The sequence below is a fragment of the Salvelinus alpinus genome, chromosome 3 (assembly GCF_045679555.1).
Source record: "Salvelinus alpinus chromosome 3, SLU_Salpinus.1, whole genome shotgun sequence".
Lineage (NCBI taxonomy): Eukaryota > Metazoa > Chordata > Actinopteri > Salmoniformes > Salmonidae > Salvelinus > Salvelinus alpinus.
In genome coordinates this window covers 79,594,223-79,612,541 of record NC_092088.1, presented here as the reverse complement: position 1 = coordinate 79,612,541, position 18,319 = coordinate 79,594,223, and the positions used below count along the sequence as shown (strand labels likewise).

General features: G+C 41.9%; 2 protein-coding genes across 4 annotated transcripts; both read left to right on the top strand.

The window, feature by feature from the left end:
- The first annotated feature begins 3,074 nt into the window (after positions 1–3,074).
- On the top strand, positions 3,075–6,447 carry LOC139571416 (actin, alpha skeletal muscle 2-like). Its single transcript, XM_071394265.1, has 7 exons — positions 3,075–3,329; positions 4,430–4,566; positions 4,687–5,011; positions 5,140–5,301; positions 5,452–5,643; positions 5,742–5,923; positions 6,073–6,447. Exons 2-7 carry the CDS (start codon positions 4,438–4,440, stop codon positions 6,214–6,216), a joined length of 1,134 nt encoding a protein of 377 aa, XP_071250366.1. The 5' UTR covers positions 3,075–3,329; positions 4,430–4,437; the 3' UTR covers positions 6,217–6,447.
- A 150-nt stretch (positions 6,448–6,597) lies between these two features.
- Positions 6,598–17,190, top strand: LOC139571417 (centriole, cilia and spindle-associated protein-like). Of its 3 annotated transcripts, XM_071394266.1 has the most exons (4): positions 6,598–7,386; positions 8,087–8,446; positions 10,287–10,561; positions 10,791–17,190. In XM_071394266.1, exons 1-4 carry the CDS (start codon positions 7,197–7,199, stop codon positions 10,959–10,961), a joined length of 996 nt encoding a protein of 331 aa, XP_071250367.1. In that variant the 5' UTR covers positions 6,598–7,196; the 3' UTR covers positions 10,962–17,190. The 3 variants fall into 3 exon arrangements, with proteins under 3 accessions (XP_071250367.1, XP_071250369.1, XP_071250368.1); XM_071394268.1 differs by lacking the exon at positions 8,087–8,446; XM_071394267.1 differs by lacking the exon at positions 6,598–7,386 and having other exon boundaries at positions 7,393–8,446.
- The last annotated feature ends 1,129 nt before the right edge of the window (positions 17,191–18,319 follow it).

The window sequence follows — 18,319 nt, the reverse complement described above, 5'->3', positions numbered from 1 at the left end:
ACATCTGGGCTATCCAAAACAATTCCTTGGATTTTTGCCTCATCCATTCTATTTATATACCTTTGTGACCCCTTTCAATGATCAAATACACTACATGATAAAAGGTATGTGGACACCTGCTGGTCGAACATCTCATTCCAAAATCATGGGCATTAATATGGAATTGGTCCCCCCTTTGCTGCTATAACAGCCTCCACTCTTCTGGGAAGGCTTTCCACTAGATGTTGGAACATTGCTGCGGGGACTTGCTTCCATTCATCCACATGAGCATTAGTGAGGTCAGGCACTGAAGTTGGCCGATTACGCCTGGCTCCAATTCATCCCAAAGGTGTTCAATGGGGTTGAGGTCAGGGCTCTGTGCAGGCCAGTCAAGTTCTTCCACACCGATCTCGACAAACCATTTCTGTATGGACCTCGCTTTGTGCATGGGGCCATTGTCATGCTGAAACAGGAAAGGGCCTTCCCCAAACTGTTGTCACAAAGTTGGAAGCACAGAATCGTCTAGAATGTTATTGTATGCTAAAGCGTTAAGATTTCCCTTCGCTGGAACTAAGGGGCCTAGCGCAAACCATGAAAAACAGCCCCAGACCATTATTCCATCTCCACCAAACTTTACAGTTGGCACAATGCTGTGGGTCAGGTAGCGTTCTCCTGGCATCCGCCAAACCCAGATTTGTCTGTCGGACTGCCAGATGGTGAAGCGGGATTTATCACTCCAGAGAATGTGTTTCCACTGCTCCAGAGTCCAATGGAGGTGAGCTTTACACCACTCCAGCCGATGCTTGGCATTGAGCATGGTGATCTTAGGCTTGTGTGTTGCTGCTTGGCCATGGAAACCCATTTCATGAAGCTCCCGACGAACAGTTCTTGTGCTGATGTTGCTTCCAGAGGCAGTTTGGAACTCTGTAGGGAGTGTTGCAACCGAGGACAGACGATTTGCATGCCCTACGCGCTTCAGCACTCTGCGGTCTCGTTTTGTGAGCTTGTGTGGCCTACCACTTTGCGGCTTAGCCGTTGTTGCTCCTAGACGTTTCCACTTCACAATAACAGCACTTACGGTTGACTGGGGCAGGGCAGAAATGCGATAAACTGACTTGTTGGAAAGGTGGCATCCTATGACGGTGCCACATTGAAAGTGACTGAGCGCTTCAGTACAGGCCTTTCTACTGCCAATGTTTGTCTATGAGGATTGCATGGCTGTATGCTCAATTTTATACACCTGTCAGCATCAGGTGTGGCTGTAATAGCCCAAATCCACTAATTTGAAGGGATGTCCACATACTTTTGGCCATGTAATGTAGGTCAGTTTAGAGCCCATTATCTGTCATGAAAACAGAGGCGCCAAATTAATGTGACTAGAAGAGACCTCTGAACCTCATTAAAGCTAGAATCCTTAATTGAAACAATAAAGCAGACGTCCCATCTCGGTTTTGGTAAAAATCTGAGGGATAGTCCTGGAGAAATGGAACCACTCTCAAATTCATAGACAGAGATGTGGATGCAAAGACTGGCCATCCATGACATTAACACTATAGTTTAATCATCTTTTGAGGCTGTTTGTTGACATTTACATTGACATTGTTTACTAACTGTGGGGTATACAAATCTTATATTTGGGGTTTTGATGGGGTACGACAGTTGAACTAAGCTCATGAGGCGATTGGATTGAATCCCAGCCCTAGTCTATCCTTGCCCTAGTACACTCTTATAAAAAAGGTTATAGAAAAGTTTATATCGCTTGCTTCATATATGGCACCCCTAAAGGTTCTAGGCAATTCAAGAAAATGGGTTAATTGGGCTTCTGTATTAAAACCTTTAGGGGTGCCATAACACATAATATACTAACAAGCAATAGAACCCTTTTTGATTTTATTTAGAACTTTTTTTCTAAGCGTGTAAGGTTCTCTAGCCCAGGCTGGAGTGGTCTTCTGAGTGGCTAAACTGGGGCATCACCTGCTGGGGCAGACAGTTGAGTGGCAGCAGCTGGGATCGCAGACCCTTTCAAACCAAACCAGCCTCAGATGTAGAGCCACTAAAAAAACGCTTTATTTATTTTGTACAACACAATACATATGATCAAGTGAATGGAAGGACTGATTTTCACAGAATTTCAATAGAAAATAATGCTCAGCAGCTATTCATAAACACAGCATTCTAAGGTTGGATATGAGATTCTTGGATAGCTTATTGTGTCATGTGGTCTGGCTACACTGCTAACGGTTTAGACAGGGTCATGCCAACACTGAATTAACCCTGGCCTCCTGTGGTCTCTGTCAACAAATTATTTGACTGGGGTGTTGCTGTGAGCAGATGACCTGGACTATTTCTTTAAAAAAAAAATATATATATATACTTTATAATAAATGTATTAGACCTACTAGAACTTTTTTACAACCCTAATGTTAAGTAGCCAATAAATAACCGACTATGCTGCTTACCATAACATGCTTAGTTAGCATAGAATAGCTGTTATGCTCTGTTTCAGAGAATCTGTCTGACGCTGGCCATAAATAGGTCAGGCTACAGCTGCACACTGATGGAATAATAATATCTTTATTTGGTCTTCTAACAAAATCAACATTTCAAAAAATGATAACTTTGTATGCATGCAACTAGCAAATAGCATCATGGAAATAGTTTCATTAAACGTATGCTACTACAGGCCTGAGTCAATGGGGCATCTGTTATTGTTTGGATAACCCACTGTGGTCTAGAGCTCTAAACCGAGTAAAATCCCAAAGATCAAACTAGCAAAAATTACAGACCAACCCATTGTTAAAACGTCTGTGCAATTGTATAAAAATTATATGAAAGGAATTCCATTCTCAAAGGAACATTCACATTTTTGTAATCAGCCTGCAGTAGTTTGACAGAACAAGAACGTAAACTACCTTCCTTCCTTGGTGTTGTCATTCCTATATTGCTATAAGGTTGCGGTCCTTGATAGGGGAAGGGCTTTCCAGCCGGGATCCTGTTTGCAGTTATAGTTTGCTATGCCATGAGGGTGTCTTACAAATCACAGGCTCTCCATATACGGCTCTGGCACCATGGCTTGGAATCAGGACAACAGTCCCATACATGGAGAGGCCTGCTGCTCACTTCGAAACCGGGGAGCCCTGTAACCTGCCTTCGAAGTCTCCCCCTGTCACCCCGAAGAACCTAATATGGATGACGGCTGGGTAAATGTCCAATGGAATACGTAGACATTCTCAATGGTGGGTAAGGGAAATAGGCCGAACGCGGTGCGTATATAAGGTTGCAAGTGCCACTGTAGCTCGATCCAGCAGCAGTTGTTTTCCGTGTTCTGAGCTTCATTTGAGACAGACAAGGTAAGAACCTGGAATCAACCCAAACCTCAAAGACTGGATCTACTATTTATGGATTGATTTCAATGGAAATATTCTATTTTTTTTATTTTACATCTGCGGGACCAATTAATATTACACAAGATACTGATAGTGATGTCACAGGCTCTTCACCTGAATAAATTACTAATGGAATTGTATAGGCTACAACATGGGGAAGGGTAGAACAACGATAAAATACACATTTCCTTTCTATCAGATTACTTGGTAAACCCTTGTTTGTAGAAGCCTAATAGACTTGGCTACCTTGATTTTGTGTCGTGAAATAAATTGGAGTATTTGAGTTGAAAAACAATAATTGCAGAGATCATTTCACTCATAGAACAAATTAGTGTAGACCTATAACATGGTATACTGTACAACAAGGAGAACATGTCCAGTAGGCTATTCAGCGGGCGACAACATCAATGGGTGAATCTAATGTTGACACAACTCAAATGACTTGTGTCAAACTCAATTCAACATAATGTAACGACCCTGGGTTTATAAGCGCGGATATCGACCCTGGTCTTGAGAATGCTTTTGTGGCACAGTCGATAGCGCGCTGGACTTCGGGCTAGAAGGGCGAGGGTTCGAGACCTGCTCCCTGCCTGTTTCATTACATTGGTGTCAGAAGTGATCGGACCTTGCATCCACGACAGTGCAGGTGCTTGACCGGTGAGCCCGTTCCTGTAAGACGTAGCGCGAGGACGCGCTCTTTGAAAGGAGGGAGTAGTGTACCGACCCTGGGTTTATAAGCGCGGATATCGACTCTGGTCTTGAGCATGCTTTTGCGGCACAGTCGATAGCGCGCTGGAATTCGGGCTAGAAGGGCGAGGGTTCGAGACCTGCTCCCTGCCTGTTTCATTACAATAATATCGACATAGTAGCATGAGTAAATGTTATGATTATCTAAACAAGTCCTGTGTGTTAGCTGTCATTTGTGGCTTGTACAATACATAATAAGTTGGACATACAGTTTCGGTGTGCATCGTGCGTTATCTTGTTCTGTGATGTGTTACACAGCTCCGACGTGCGTGCGCCATGCAGAAAAATTAACATACTTTTTTACTTGTATTATTAAGAACCCAAGATGTGTGACGACGACGAGACTACTGCTCTTGTGTGCGACAACGGCTCCGGCCTTGTGAAGGCTGGCTTCGCCGGTGATGACGCACCCAGGGCTGTCTTCCCCTCCATCGTTGGTCGCCCTCGTCACCAGGTAAGATCTGCTCTCCAATGACGTTTGCAACAGGCCCATATTACGCATTTTTCCCCCAGCAAATCCTGTATTGTCCATCTACGTCCCCATATAAACCAACGAGTCTCCTCTTTCCTCCAGGGTGTCATGGTCGGTATGGGTCAGAAGGACTCCTACGTAGGAGATGAAGCTCAGAGCAAGAGAGGTATCCTCACTCTGAAGTACCCCATCGAGCACGGTATCATTACTAACTGGGACGATATGGAGAAGATCTGGCACCACACCTTCTACAACGAGCTGCGTGTGGCCCCTGAGGAGCACCCCACCCTGCTCACTGAGGCCCCCCTGAACCCCAAGGCTAACCGTGAAAAGATGACCCAGATCATGTTTGAGACCTTCAACGTCCCCGCCATGTATGTTGCCATCCAGGCTGTGCTGTCCCTGTACGCCTCCGGTCGTACCACTGGTAAGGAATGCAGAGTTTACGCATCTAAATAATTCACCTAAAACAACATATCGGCTACGTGTAGCCAACCATGTCTCTTTGTTATGAGTTCATTCAGATGAATATTGACGTTTTGGTTTATGTTCAAGGTATTGTGCTGGACTCCGGTGATGGTGTGACCCACAATGTGCCCATCTATGAGGGTTATGCTCTTCCCCACGCCATCATGCGTCTGGATCTGGCTGGTCGCGATCTGACTGACTACCTCATGAAGATCCTCACTGAGCGTGGCTACTCCTTCGTCACAACTGGTGAGATTTAGTTTGCCTTGTTTTACTAACCATGAGAATGCCATGCGTAATCTGTCAAATGAGAAAAGACGCACAAGACGTGCGCATTTGGCTGTGCATAATTGCAATAATTTGTTCCATTTTCTGAGCAAAAATACTTCTTAATTACAGCCGAGCGCGAGATTGTGCGTGACATCAAGGAGAAGCTGTGCTATGTGGCTCTTGACTTCGAGAACGAGATGGCCACTGCCGCTTCCTCCTCCTCCCTGGAGAAGAGCTACGAGCTTCCCGATGGTCAGGTCATCACCATCGGTAACGAGCGTTTCCGTTGCCCAGAGACCCTCTTCCAGCCTTCCTTTATTGGTACGTAATCATCGTATAACGAGTAGGGCTAATATATATGCCTGCTATGTTGGTCGAATTAAAGAGATGATGTTTCTAATACGATATGATCTCAACAGGTATGGAGTCTGCCGGTATTCACGAGACCGCCTACAACAGCATCATGAAGTGTGACATTGACATCCGTAAGGACCTGTACGCCAACAACGTGCTGTCCGGCGGTACCACCATGTACCCTGGTATTGCTGACCGTATGCAGAAGGAGATCACTGCCCTGGCCCCCAGCACCATGAAAATCAAGGTAATTATATAATCGACAACCCAATGACAATATTCTGACATTTAAAATAACTTTTGGGAAAAATAAAATAAACATTTAGATCTCAACAATACAATCTTAATATGTCATGTTTTTTTTTGTTTACTAATACTCAACTTCATTCCCTATAGATCATCGCCCCCCCTGAGCGTAAATACTCCGTCTGGATCGGTGGCTCCATCCTGGCTTCCCTGTCCACTTTCCAGGCCATGTGGATCACCAAGCAGGAATACGACGAGGCAGGCCCCAGCATTGTCCACCGCAAGTGCTTCTAAACCTATCATCGTCTCCAGTGTCTGCTTTCTCTGGATCGCGAAGAGAAACAACATGTTGTTACTGGACTTTTTTTGCCACACTTTTATTTTGTAACCATGTTACCTGGGGGAAAAAATCTGCAAATGTCAACCAACATCAACAAGAACGAAACATGCCATGTTATTATTCAACATGTGAACGTGAATGTACATAAATACTAAGTTATTAAAGTCCATTATTTGGTATTTTCATACATTTCTGTTTTGTAATCATCAGCCTATGTTAGAAAATACATAACATGATCATCATGCAATGAACCAATAGGCTTGCCTACTCGTGCACATGCACAGGTAGAATGCATGGCAAATTTAGGATTTTCATTCTGAATGCAATGGCACTGTGAGATAATAGGCTATTGGAAATACCAAGGTCAACCACATTTTATTGTTATCAAATTTCACACATTCGGACGTTTACGCACGCGATAAAACTGCATGCAAACTGACTTGCGTGGAGTCTAAGAGATCTGACTCTTGATTTGGCTTGGAGAGAGTGAAAGGTGACTCTCGGCTATTCCCTCGCTTGAATGTGCTATGCTTGCTCCTTCCCGGGTACTTTGAACTTCGCAGCAACACAGATTTGACACTAATCTCATATTCCAAGGACATATTCTTCATTTAGAATACATGGGCAAATAATTGAACACAGTTTTAGAGAAAATCTCTCACACATTTCAAACTCTTCAAAGCGCCCGCCCCATCCATCCTTTTGGAAAGACAGCTAGGCCTACCCACGATTTTTACCAAACATTGCTCTATCTATCTAGCACACCGATTGCAGTTGCTCATAGTAGGGCTGGAGCAAAACCCTGCGCACCAGCTCTCCGGAAGTAGAGTTACTCAGCGCATTCTGCAGACATTAATTTTAGCCACAACATTCCTGTATTCTAGGCAACATTTACCACCTATTTAAAAGCATCTGATCAGACTCATTTTATACCATGTTTCATTTGGTCTGTGCATTATCACCCTATTCTCATATATTCGGCCACCTGTTGGGGGGAAATGGCATTCTAAATGGATCTCAACTACGGGCGGGGCTTAGACGTAGCCAGCCTATGATTACAGCACACGAAACACCATCTGTTGTGTTTTGCTTCCGTGAAATCCGAGCCAGTAAATCTATATGCTGTAAGTATAATACATTAGAATGTTCAAACCTACGATTTGCAATACATTTTCAGACATTCTATAGTTCTGTGCAGAATTAAATAGCATAGGCTACAGCGTGCATAATCTAGTTATCTTGCATATTTTGCATTCGTTGCAGTGTAAACTACATTACCTACATTATATAGTCATTTGATTTTCCTACTTAGTGTATTCTGACAATAGAATATGGAGATTGATATGCTATTATCAGCTTAATCTTACAATAATAATCATGTCATACCAGTTTAATAATAAATTAAATAGTGAATGCAATGCAATAACGATTACATCACAACAAGCTTTATGGCTAATTGGCTTTAGCTTCAAATAAGAATTAATGATAAAAAAACACATTTCTCTACACTGAAAATATTATGGCATAAAATCTAGAAGAGTCGTTTGAAGAACATCCTCTGTATGACGACGTTTTTTGAGAGGGCGGGCGCATTAACGGGTGCATCAACTTTGCATCAGTTGATGCAGCTGATGCATCAGCTGCATCAGCTGTTCAGCCATTGGCGTCTTCTCTAGGATTCGTTCTACAGTCCCTATGTTTTGGTTTAAATGTCTGGCGCGGGATGAGTAGGCAAGGTATAGTCTGGTATTGTTCGCTGCTATGTAACAGTTTTACAATGTAACAAGGCAGGAATTAATTCAAACACATTTTATTTTTGATAAGGGTCTAACAAACGGAAATTAAGAATGGTTACAAAGAGGATCCGAACGGAGTATATGAAGAGATTCAAGGACCCGGAATGGGAAACCTACGCCAAGTGTTATGAGGAGATGATAAAGTACAGACTGACGAGAAGGCTTTTGGAACAAACTCATAATCCGTGGTTTTGGAACAGTGACAGTGACTCGGAATCCAGCAGGTCCACTCCTCAAAATAATAAAGTTGGGCCATTGGTCCTAAAAGAAGAATCCCAACAAGAATGTGAGAGAAAGATTCAGCCTAAAGAACCATTGGAACAGAAGATCCCCATTTCAGAAGAACTGCAAGAAGAAGTTGCTTCTCCGGAGACCTCGCCACCCATTGGTAAACATGTTTAAGGTCAATGTTTACAGTTTTATTATCAACTATTTAAATGTTTGTTTCATTATGCACATATCCTCAGTAATTTTCTTACAATGTCTTGCACAATTTCACCTATATATTTGAGATGTTTATGCAGACGGGAATTAGCTGTTAGCTAAATCTAGTAGCTAACAGCTACCAAAGACTCGTGTTTTTGTTGTACATGGTCTCTGCCTGGTCAAATAATGTTAAAATAAAACAAATAAATAATGAAACAATAGGACTCTCATACTGATATGTTAAGATGGAAAGATACAAAATATTTATATCACACCCTCTGTCTGTTAACTTCTTATGGCTGGGGGCAGTATTGAGTAGCTTGGATGAATAAGGTGCCCAGAGTAAACTGCCTGCTACTCAGGCCCAGAAGCTAAGATGTGCATATTATTAGGTTTGGATAGAAAACACTCTGAAGTTTCTAAAACTGTTTGAATGATGTCTGTGAGTATAACAGAACTCATATGGCAGGCAAAAACCTGAGAAAAAATCCAACCAGGAAGTGGGTAGGTTTGCCTATCCAATATACAGTGTCTATGGGGTCATATTGCACTCCCTAAGGCTTCCACTAGATGTCAACAGTCTTTAGAACCTTGTTTCAGGCTTCTACTGTGAAGGATGAGGGAATGAGAGCTATTTGAGTCAGGAGTCTGGCAGAGTGCCTCGAGCTCACTCAGGCGAGCCCCCGTGAGAGGTAGCTGCGTTCCTTTTCGTTTCTGAAGACAAAGGAATTCTCCGGTTGAAACATTATTGAAGATTAATGTTAAAAACATCCTAAAGATTGATTCTATACATCGTTTGACATGTTTCTACGAACTGTAATGGAATTTTTGGGCTTTTCGTCTGGCCTGCGCGTCATGAATGTGGATTTTTGAACGAAACGCGCAAACAAAAAGGAGGTATTTGGACATAAATTATGGACTTTATCGAACAAAACAAACATTTATTGTGGAACTGGGATTCCTGGGAGTGCATTCTGATGAAGATCATCAGAAGGTAAGTGAATATTTATAATGCTATTTCTGACTTCTGTTGACTCCACAACATGGCGGGTACCTTTATGGCTTGTTTTTGTGTCTGAGCGCCGTACTCAGATTATTGCATGGTGTGCTTTTTCCGTAAAGTTTTTTTGAAATCGGACACAGCGGTTGCATTAAGGAGAAGTTTATATATAATTCCATGCATAACACTTGTATCTTTTATCAATGTTTATTATGAGTATTTCTGTAAAATGATGTGGCTCTCTGCAAAATCGCCGGATGTTTTGGAGGCAAAACATTACTGAACATAACGCGCCAATGTAAACTAAGATTTTTGGATATAAATATGAACTTTATCACATAAAACATACATGTATTGTGTAACATGAAGTGCTATGGGTGTCATCTGATGAAGATCATCAAAGGTTAGTGATTCATTTTCTCTCTATTTCTGCTTTTTGTGAGTCCTCTCTTTGGCTGGAAAAATGGCTGTTTTTCTGTGACTAGGTACTGACCTAACATAATCAGATGGTGTGCTTTCGTCGTAAAGCCTTTTTGAAATCGGACACTGTGGTGGGATTAACAACAAGTTTATCTTTAAAATGGTGTAAAATACTTGTATATTTGAGGAATTTTAATTATGAGATTTCTGTTGTTTGAATTTGGCGCCCTGCACTTTCACTGGCAGTTGTCAAGTCGATCCCGTTAACGGGATCTCAGCCGTAAGAAGTTAACTGTTTCTTCCTACAACACTTGCACATATTAAAAACTAAGGTATACTAAAACAATTATTGAACTCATGAGTATTCCTCATCCCTTCCTAGATGTACAGGGTGCTGTGGACAGAGGCTGTGGAGAGATAGAGGAAGAGAAGCTGGGACAAGGATTAATTGCCTCTGAGTCAGGGAAGAAGCCAGAGGCCCAAACTAAAACCAAACAGTCCAGAAAGCCCCTCAGGGCATGGAGCCAGCTACAGAAGCCCAAAGAGACTGACAAGAAAAACAGGCACCCATTTGCCCTGTATGGAGGGGGTGATAAGCCAGCTGAGATGGCTAGGAAGAAAACTCACAATGTGGGTCCAGCTGCATCAACCAAGGAGGTGATTACTCACTCAGCCAATGCAAATTCCAAAAGGTCTGTCAAGTGTTTAAGTGTAGTAGGTCAATGGGGCGGTTTCTCAGACCCAGATTAAGCCTAGTCCTGAACTAAAAAGAATGTTCAATGGAAAATCTCCGGTAACTGGCCCATAGTATTCCTTTACTTCATTTCACTAACTCTTGTGGTTCTCAGATCCACCAGTCTGCATTAACTCTTGTTGTGGTCCTCAGATCCACCAGTCTGCATTACGGGCCAAAACCAGACGGGAGGTTGAGAAGCAGGTGCAGAAAGTGGACAAGTGGAGAGTGCGGTCTGCAGAGCTGGAGAAAGTGACCATGACCAAACCTGACTTTGACCCCTGGATGACAGAGTACATGCGCTGCTTTTCTGCCAGGTCCTGATAGATATACAGTGAGGGGGGGAAAGTATTTAATCCCCTGCTTATTTTGAAAAACGCATGTCAAAAATATTACAACTTGATTTGCATTTTAATGAGGGAAATAAGTATTTGACCCCTCTGCAAAACATGACTTAGTACTTGGTGGCAAAACCCTTTTTGGCAATTACAGAGGTCATACGTTTCTTGTAGTTGGCCACCAGGTTTGCACACATCTCAGGAGGGATTTTGTCCCACTCCTCTTTGCAGATCTTCTCCAAGTCATTAAGGTTTCGAGGCTGATGTTTGGCAACTCGAACCTTCAGCTCCCTCCACAGATTTTCTATGGGATTAAGGTCTGGAGACTGGCTAGGCCACTCCAGGACCTTAATGTGCTTCTTCTTGAGCCACTCCTTTGTTGCCTTGGCCGTGTGTTTTGGGTCATTGTCATGCTGGAATACCCATCCACGACCCATTTTCAATGCCCTGGCTGAGGGAAGGAGGTTCTCACCCAAGATTTGACGGTACATGTCCATCGTCCCTTTGATACGGTGAAGTTGTCCTGTCCCCTTAGCAGAAAAACAACCCCAAAGCATAATGTTTCCACCTCCATGTTTGACGGTGGGGATGGTGTTCTTGGGGTCAAAGGCAGCATTTCTCCTCCTCCAAACACGGCGAGTTGATATCAAAGAGCTCCATTTTGGTCTCATCTGACCACAACACTTTCACCCAGTTGTCCTCTGAATCATTCAGATGTTCATTGGCAAACTTCAGACGGGCATGTATATGTGCTTTCTTGAGCAGGGGGACGTTGCGGGCGCTGCAGGATTTCAGTCCTTCACGGCGTAGTGTGTTACCAATTGTTTTCTTGGTGACTATGGTCCCAGCTGCCTTGAGATCATTGACAAGATCCTCCCGTGTAGTTCTGTGCTGATTCCTCACCGTTCTCATGATCATTGCAACCACGAGGTGAGCTCTTGCATGGAGCCCCAGGCCGAGGGAGATTGACAGTTCTTTTGTGTTTCTTCCATTTGCGAATAATCGCACCAACTGTTGTCACCTTCTCACCAAGCTGCTTGGCGATGGTCTTGTAGCGCATTCCAGCCTTGTGTAGGTCTACAATCTTGTCCCTGACATCCTTGGAGAGCTCTTTGGTCTTGGCCATGGTGGAGAGTTTGGAATCTGATTGATTGCTTCTGTGGACAGGTGTCTTTTTTATACAGGTAACAAACTGAGATTAGGAGCACTCCCTTTAAGAGCGTGCTCCTAATCTCAGCTCGTTACCTGTATAAAAGACACCTGGGAGCCAGAAATCTTTCTGATTGAGAGGGGGTCAAATACTTATTTCCCTCATTAAAATGCAAATCAATTTATAACATTTTTGACATGTGTTTTTCTGGATTTTGTTGTTGTTATTCTGTCTCTCACTGTTCAAATAAACCTACCATTAAAATTATAGACAGAATTTCTATGTCAGTGGGCAAACGTACAAAATCAGCAGGGGATCAAATACTTTTTTCCCTCACTGTAGAGTGCAATACTTGTGATAAACATAGGATGGGGAATATGGTATTTGTTATCAAATAGAAAACATAAAGAATGATTTTGTTTCCAAAGTTTGAATTCACCATGCTTTTCTCACAGCTTTTAAAACGTTTTAATGTTCATACAGTACAGTCGTGGCCAAAAGTTTTGAGAATGACACAAATATTAATTTTCACAAAGTCTGCTGCCTCAGTTTGTATGATGGTAATTTGCATATACTCCAGAATGTTATGAAGAGTGATCAGATGAATTATAATTAATTGCAAAGTCCCTCTTTGCTATGCAAATGAACTGAATCCCCCAAAAACATTTCCACTGCATTTCAGCCCTGCCACAAAAGGACCAGCTGGCATCATGTCAGTGATTCTCTCGTTAACACAGGTGTGAGTGTTGACGAGGACAAGGCTGGGGATCACTCTGTCATGCTGGTTGAGTTCGAATAACAGACTGGAAGCTTCAAAAGGAGGGTGGTGCTTGGAATCATTGTTCTTCCTCTGTCAACAATGGTTACCTGCAAGGAAACATATGCCGTCATCATTGCTTTGCGCAAAAAGAGCTTCACAGGCAAGGATATTGCTGCCAGTAAGATTGCACCTAAATCAACCATTTATCGGATCATCAAGAAGTTCAAGGAGAGCGGTTCAATTGTTGTGAAGAAGGCTTCAGGGCGCCCAAGAATGTCCAGCAAGCGCCAGGACCGTCTCCTAAAGTTGATTCAGCTGCGGGATCGGGGCACCACCAGTACAGAGCTTGCTCAGGAATGGCAGCAGGCAGGTGTGAGTGCATCTGCACGCACAGTGAGGCAAAGACTTTTGGAGGATGGCCTGGTGGAGAACTTTTGGAGAAGGGCAGCAAAGAAGCCACTTCTCTCCAGGAAAAACATCAGGGACAGACTGATATTCTGCAAAAGGGACAGGGTTTGGACTGCTGAGGACTGGGGTAAAGTCATTTTCTCTGATGAATCCCCTTTCCGATTGTTTGGGGTATCCGGAAAAAAGCTTGTCCGGAGAAGACAAGGTGAGCGCTACCATCAGTCCTGTGTCATGCCAACAGTAAAGCATCCTGAGACCATTCATGTGTGGGGTTGCTTCTCAGCCAAGAGAGTGGGCTCACTCACAATTTTGCCTAAGAACACAGCCATGAATAAAGAATGGTACCAACACATCCTCTGAGAGCAACTTCTCCCAACCATCCAGGAACAGTTTGGTGACGAACAATGCCTTTTCCAGCATGATGGAGCACCTTGCCATAAGGTAATAAGTGGCTCGGGGAACAAAACATAGATATTTTGGGTCCATGGCCAGGAAACTCCCCAGACCTTAATCCCATTGAGAACTTGTGGTTAATCCTCAAGAGGCGGGTAGACAAACAAAAACCCACAAATTCTGACAAATTCCAAGCATTGATTATGCAAGAATGGGCTGCCATCAGTCAGGATGTGGCCCAGAAGTTAATTGACAGCATGCCAGGGCGGATTGCAGAGGTCTTGAAAAACAAGGGTCAACAAATATTAACTCTTTGCATCAACTTCATGTAATTGTCAATAAAAGCCTTTGAGACTTATGAAATGCTTGTAATTATACTTCAGTATTCCATAGTAACATCTGACAAAAATATCTAAAGGCACTGAAGCAGCAAACTTTGTGAAAATTAATATTTGTGTCATTCTCAAAACTTAAAAGTTTGGACACACCTGCTCCTTCCAGGGTTTTTCTTTATCTTTACTATTTTCTACATTGTAGAATAATAGTGAAGACTTCAAAACTGAAATAACACACATGGAATCATGTAGTAACCAAAAAAGTGTAAAACAAATCAAAATATCTTTTACATTTAAGATTCTTCAAAGTAGTCACCCATTGCCTTGATAGCTTTGCACACACTGGCATTCTCTCAACCAGCTTCATGAGGTAGTTACCTGGAAGGCATTTAAATGAACAGGTGTACCTTAAGTTCATTTGTGTAATTCTTTTCCTTCTTAATGCGTTTTGAGCCAATCAGTTGTGTTGTGACTAGGTAGGGTTAGTATACAGAAGATAGCCCTATTTGGTAAAAGACCAAGTCCATATTATGTCAAAAACAGCTAAAATATGCAAAGAGGAACGACAGTCCATCATTACTTTAAGACATGAAGGTCAGTCAATCTGGAACATTTCAAGAACTTTTAAAGTTTCTTCAAGTGCAGTCGCAAAAACCATCAAGCGCTATGATGAAACTGGCTCTCACGAGGACCGCCACAGGAAAGGAAGACCCAGAATTACCTCTGCTGCAGAGGATAAGTTAATTAGAGTTACCAGCCTCAGAAATTGCAGCCCAAATAAATGCTTCCCAGAGTTCAAGTAAGACATCAACATCATGTGTTCAGAGGAGACCGCGTGAATCAGGCCTACATGGTCGAATTGCTGCAAAGAAACCACTACTAAAGGACACCAATAAGAAGAAGAGACTTGTTTTGTCCAAGAAACACGAGCAATGGACATTAGACTGGTGGAAATCTGTCCTTTGGTCTGATGAGTCCAAATGTGAGATTTTTGGTTCCAACCGCCGTGTCTTTGTGAGACAGTGTAGGTGAATGGATGATCTCCGCATGTGTGGTTCCCACTGTGAAGAATGGAGGAGGAGGTGTGGGGGTGCTTTGTGGTGACACTGCCAGTGGTTTATTTAGAATTCAAGGCACACTTAACCAGCATGGCTACCACAGCATTCTGCAGCAATACGCCATCCCATGTGGTTTGGGCTTAGTGGGACTATCATTTGTTTTTCAACAGGACAATCACCCAACACACCTCCAGGCTGTGTATGGGCTATTTGACCAGGAAGGAGAGTGATGGAGTGCTGCATCAGATGACCTGGCCTCCACAATGACCCGACCTCAACCCAATTGAGATGGTTTGGGATGAGTTGGACCGCAGAGTGATGGAAAAGCAGCCAACAAGTGCTCAGCATATGTGGGAACTCCTTCAAGACTGTTGGAAAGCATTCCAGGTGAAGCTGGTTGAGAGAATGCCTAGATGACAGCTTTGCACACTCTTGGCAAATGGTGGCTACTTTGAAGAATCTGAAATATAAAATATATTTGGATTTGTTTAAATTTGAGGGTTACTACATGATTCCATATGTGTTATTTCATAGTTTTGATGTCTTCACTATCATTCTACAATGTAGAAAATAGTAAAAAATAAAGAAAAACCCTTGAATGAGTAGATGTGCCCAAACTTTTGACTGGTACTGTATGTTCCTTAGTCCCTACAAAGTATTGCATCCAAATCATGCATTAACTTAATTCAAGTTTCACAACGGTCATGCACAAAATCCTCTGAATGCTGGAATTATTTATCTTGCAGTAACAATGTGCAGTAAATAGTCCTCTGTTTGTGAAATCCCAATACCACCGTCCAAAGGTATTTATACACAGAATGACACTAGATAGTCCTGGTCTCAGCTTATTGCACCGCCAGGCCCCAGCCCCCAGCCAAGGGTTATTCTCAGGAGGCATTAGGCTTAGGCGGTATACTGGGGTTCTTTGAAATACAGACAGTATGATTTTCAAAACCATCTAGCAGAGGGCACGTGCTATGCCACTGCTTATAACTAACTAAAAGTTCATTTATTTGGCACGTTAGATAGTTATTTCCAGCTCAGGACTCCAGCTATGCATTTGGTTTGCTGACCTGCAAGATCAAGCTTATTGGTTACAACTGAAACAATCAATTCCCTCCTGTATCAAGATCCCTGCTGCCTAAATGAGCTTTTTGCGTTATTTTTTAAGTTTGGAAAGAAATAGCGCTCCTTGTGTGCACTGCAAGTAATACTGTATGGTACAGGAACCATGTGAAGGTATGAAAATCTGGACACAGCATAGATGTCATTGATAAAATTCTCCCAAAAGTGACCTCAATAGCACATTGACCTCAGTGACAACGTTCTGTACATACTGTAGATAATGAAGGTCAAAATGTAGTTTATGTGGATGTTCTCATGGTCAAATCTATTTTTTGGGGTGGTTCAGTATTATGTTATGGTCTTCTGTTATCATATATTAATTTGATTTGTCAGTATTATGTTTTAACACCACAGGTTTTATTTCCATGTAAAAGACCATAAGACAACGTTTAGAACTAATTTGGATTAAATAATGAGCAATAAATAGATGCAATACGTTGTAAATAACTAATATTACGTTTCAAATAGCTACAACAGGACCAATGCCTTCGATTACAATGATCATAACCACAGGATGCATGACGTGTAATAATCTACCAGTACCGGATAACATTTGATTCACTGATATCTGTGTGAGTAAGCTGCAGTACACAAAATGTCGATGTTGTGAAGTATAGAACAATAACAATTTACTGCAGCCATTACATTGAGGTCTTGATTTACTTCAAGCTATGGGACATCTTCCTGTCAGTATAATCACTTGTCGGTGCTAAAGTCAATATGTTTATGTGAGGCTACATTACTTGGAATAAAGCCAGTAGGACTAGTGAGTCTAGATCACAGACAACCTGTAAGGAGGGAGCTAATGTCCAGCTCCAACAGATGAAAAATGTCTCCACTATTGTCTTGTTTAAGTGTTATTTTGTATGTTCAAACTTAAATGTTTACGCTTTTACACATTTAATGGTACTGATACTGAGATCAGATTGCATTTTGATATTGTGTGCTATGCTTAAAATAATGAATAAACTACTTTTTTTACTGAATTGTGTGACTTGGAAAACATCCACCAGAAAATATTTATGACAGTAATGAGATTGAAAGGCATATTTCACCTGGATACTCAACAATTCGTCAGCACAACCACAAATATGCCTCAAATTATATCTAATGTTGGAATGTCAATTAACAAAAATATGGACAATGCCATCCATTACTATGCTCATGTGTTACATTAAGGGGATAAGAGGGAAGGTGGGGAGAGGACATACCATCATGTAGTAGTGATGGGCATTTTCTGTACTGTAACTGGCAGTGCCTTCTCTCATGATTAACGTCATAATCTTCAAAAAACTAGTAGATCGGTCCTACCCTGAGGGGGGGAGGGGATCAGTGGTTAGTTAGTGATGGCTGTTTAACAGTCTACTGGCCTTGAGATAGAAGCGGTTTTTCAGTCTCTCGGTCCCAGCTTTGATGCACCTGTACTAACCTCACCTTCTGGATGATAGCGGGGTGAACAGGCAGTGGCTCGGGTGGTTGTTGTCCTTGATGATCTACACAGGTAGACTTACTATAACATTCTACCTGTAATTAATTACTATAGTAAGTGTTATTACACAGGTAGAATGTTACTATAGTAATTGGTGTTTTTGCACAGGTAGAATATTACTACAGTAATTAGTGTTATTACACAGGTAGAATGTTACTATAGGAAGTGTTATTATACAGGTATTATATTACTATAGTAATTAGTGTTACACAGGTAGAATGTTACTATAGGAAGTGTTATTATACAGGTATTATATTACTATAGTAATTAGTGTTACACAGGTAGAATGTTACTATAGGAAGTGTTATTATACAGGTATTATATTACTACAGTAATTAGTGTTACACAGGTAGAATGTTACTATAGGAAGTGTTATTATACAGGTATTATATTACTATAGTAATTAGTGTTACACAGGTAGAATGTTACTATAGGAAGTGTTATTATACAGGTATTATATTACTATAGTAATTAGTGTTACACAGGTAGAATGTTACTATAGTAATTACAGTGGTATTACAGGTAGAACAGCAACTTAATTTGTAGTGTTACCAAGTATTCAAAATGGATATTACAGACACACTTAATAGAGTAAGAGGAATCACCTTGTCACAATTTACACAATT

Bases quoted from the DNA above. Each gene is read 5' to 3' on its own strand.
- LOC139571416 (XM_071394265.1), top strand. From the start codon at position 4,438: ATGTGTGACGACGACGAGACTACTGCTCTTGTGTGCGACAACGGCTCC. The intron at 4,567-4,686 runs GTAAGATCTGCT...TCTTTCCTCCAG, and splicing joins TTGGTCGCCCTCGTCACCAG to GGTGTCATGGTCGGTATGGG. The intron at 5,924-6,072 runs GTAATTATATAA...CATTCCCTATAG, and splicing joins CCAGCACCATGAAAATCAAG to ATCATCGCCCCCCCTGAGCG.
- LOC139571417 (XM_071394266.1), top strand. From the start codon at position 7,197: ATGTTTCATTTGGTCTGTGCATTATCACCCTATTCTCATATATTCGGC. The intron at 7,387-8,086 runs GTAAGTATAATA...ATTTTTGATAAG, and splicing joins AGCCAGTAAATCTATATGCT to GGTCTAACAAACGGAAATTA. The intron at 8,447-10,286 runs GTAAACATGTTT...ATCCCTTCCTAG, and splicing joins GGAGACCTCGCCACCCATTG to ATGTACAGGGTGCTGTGGAC.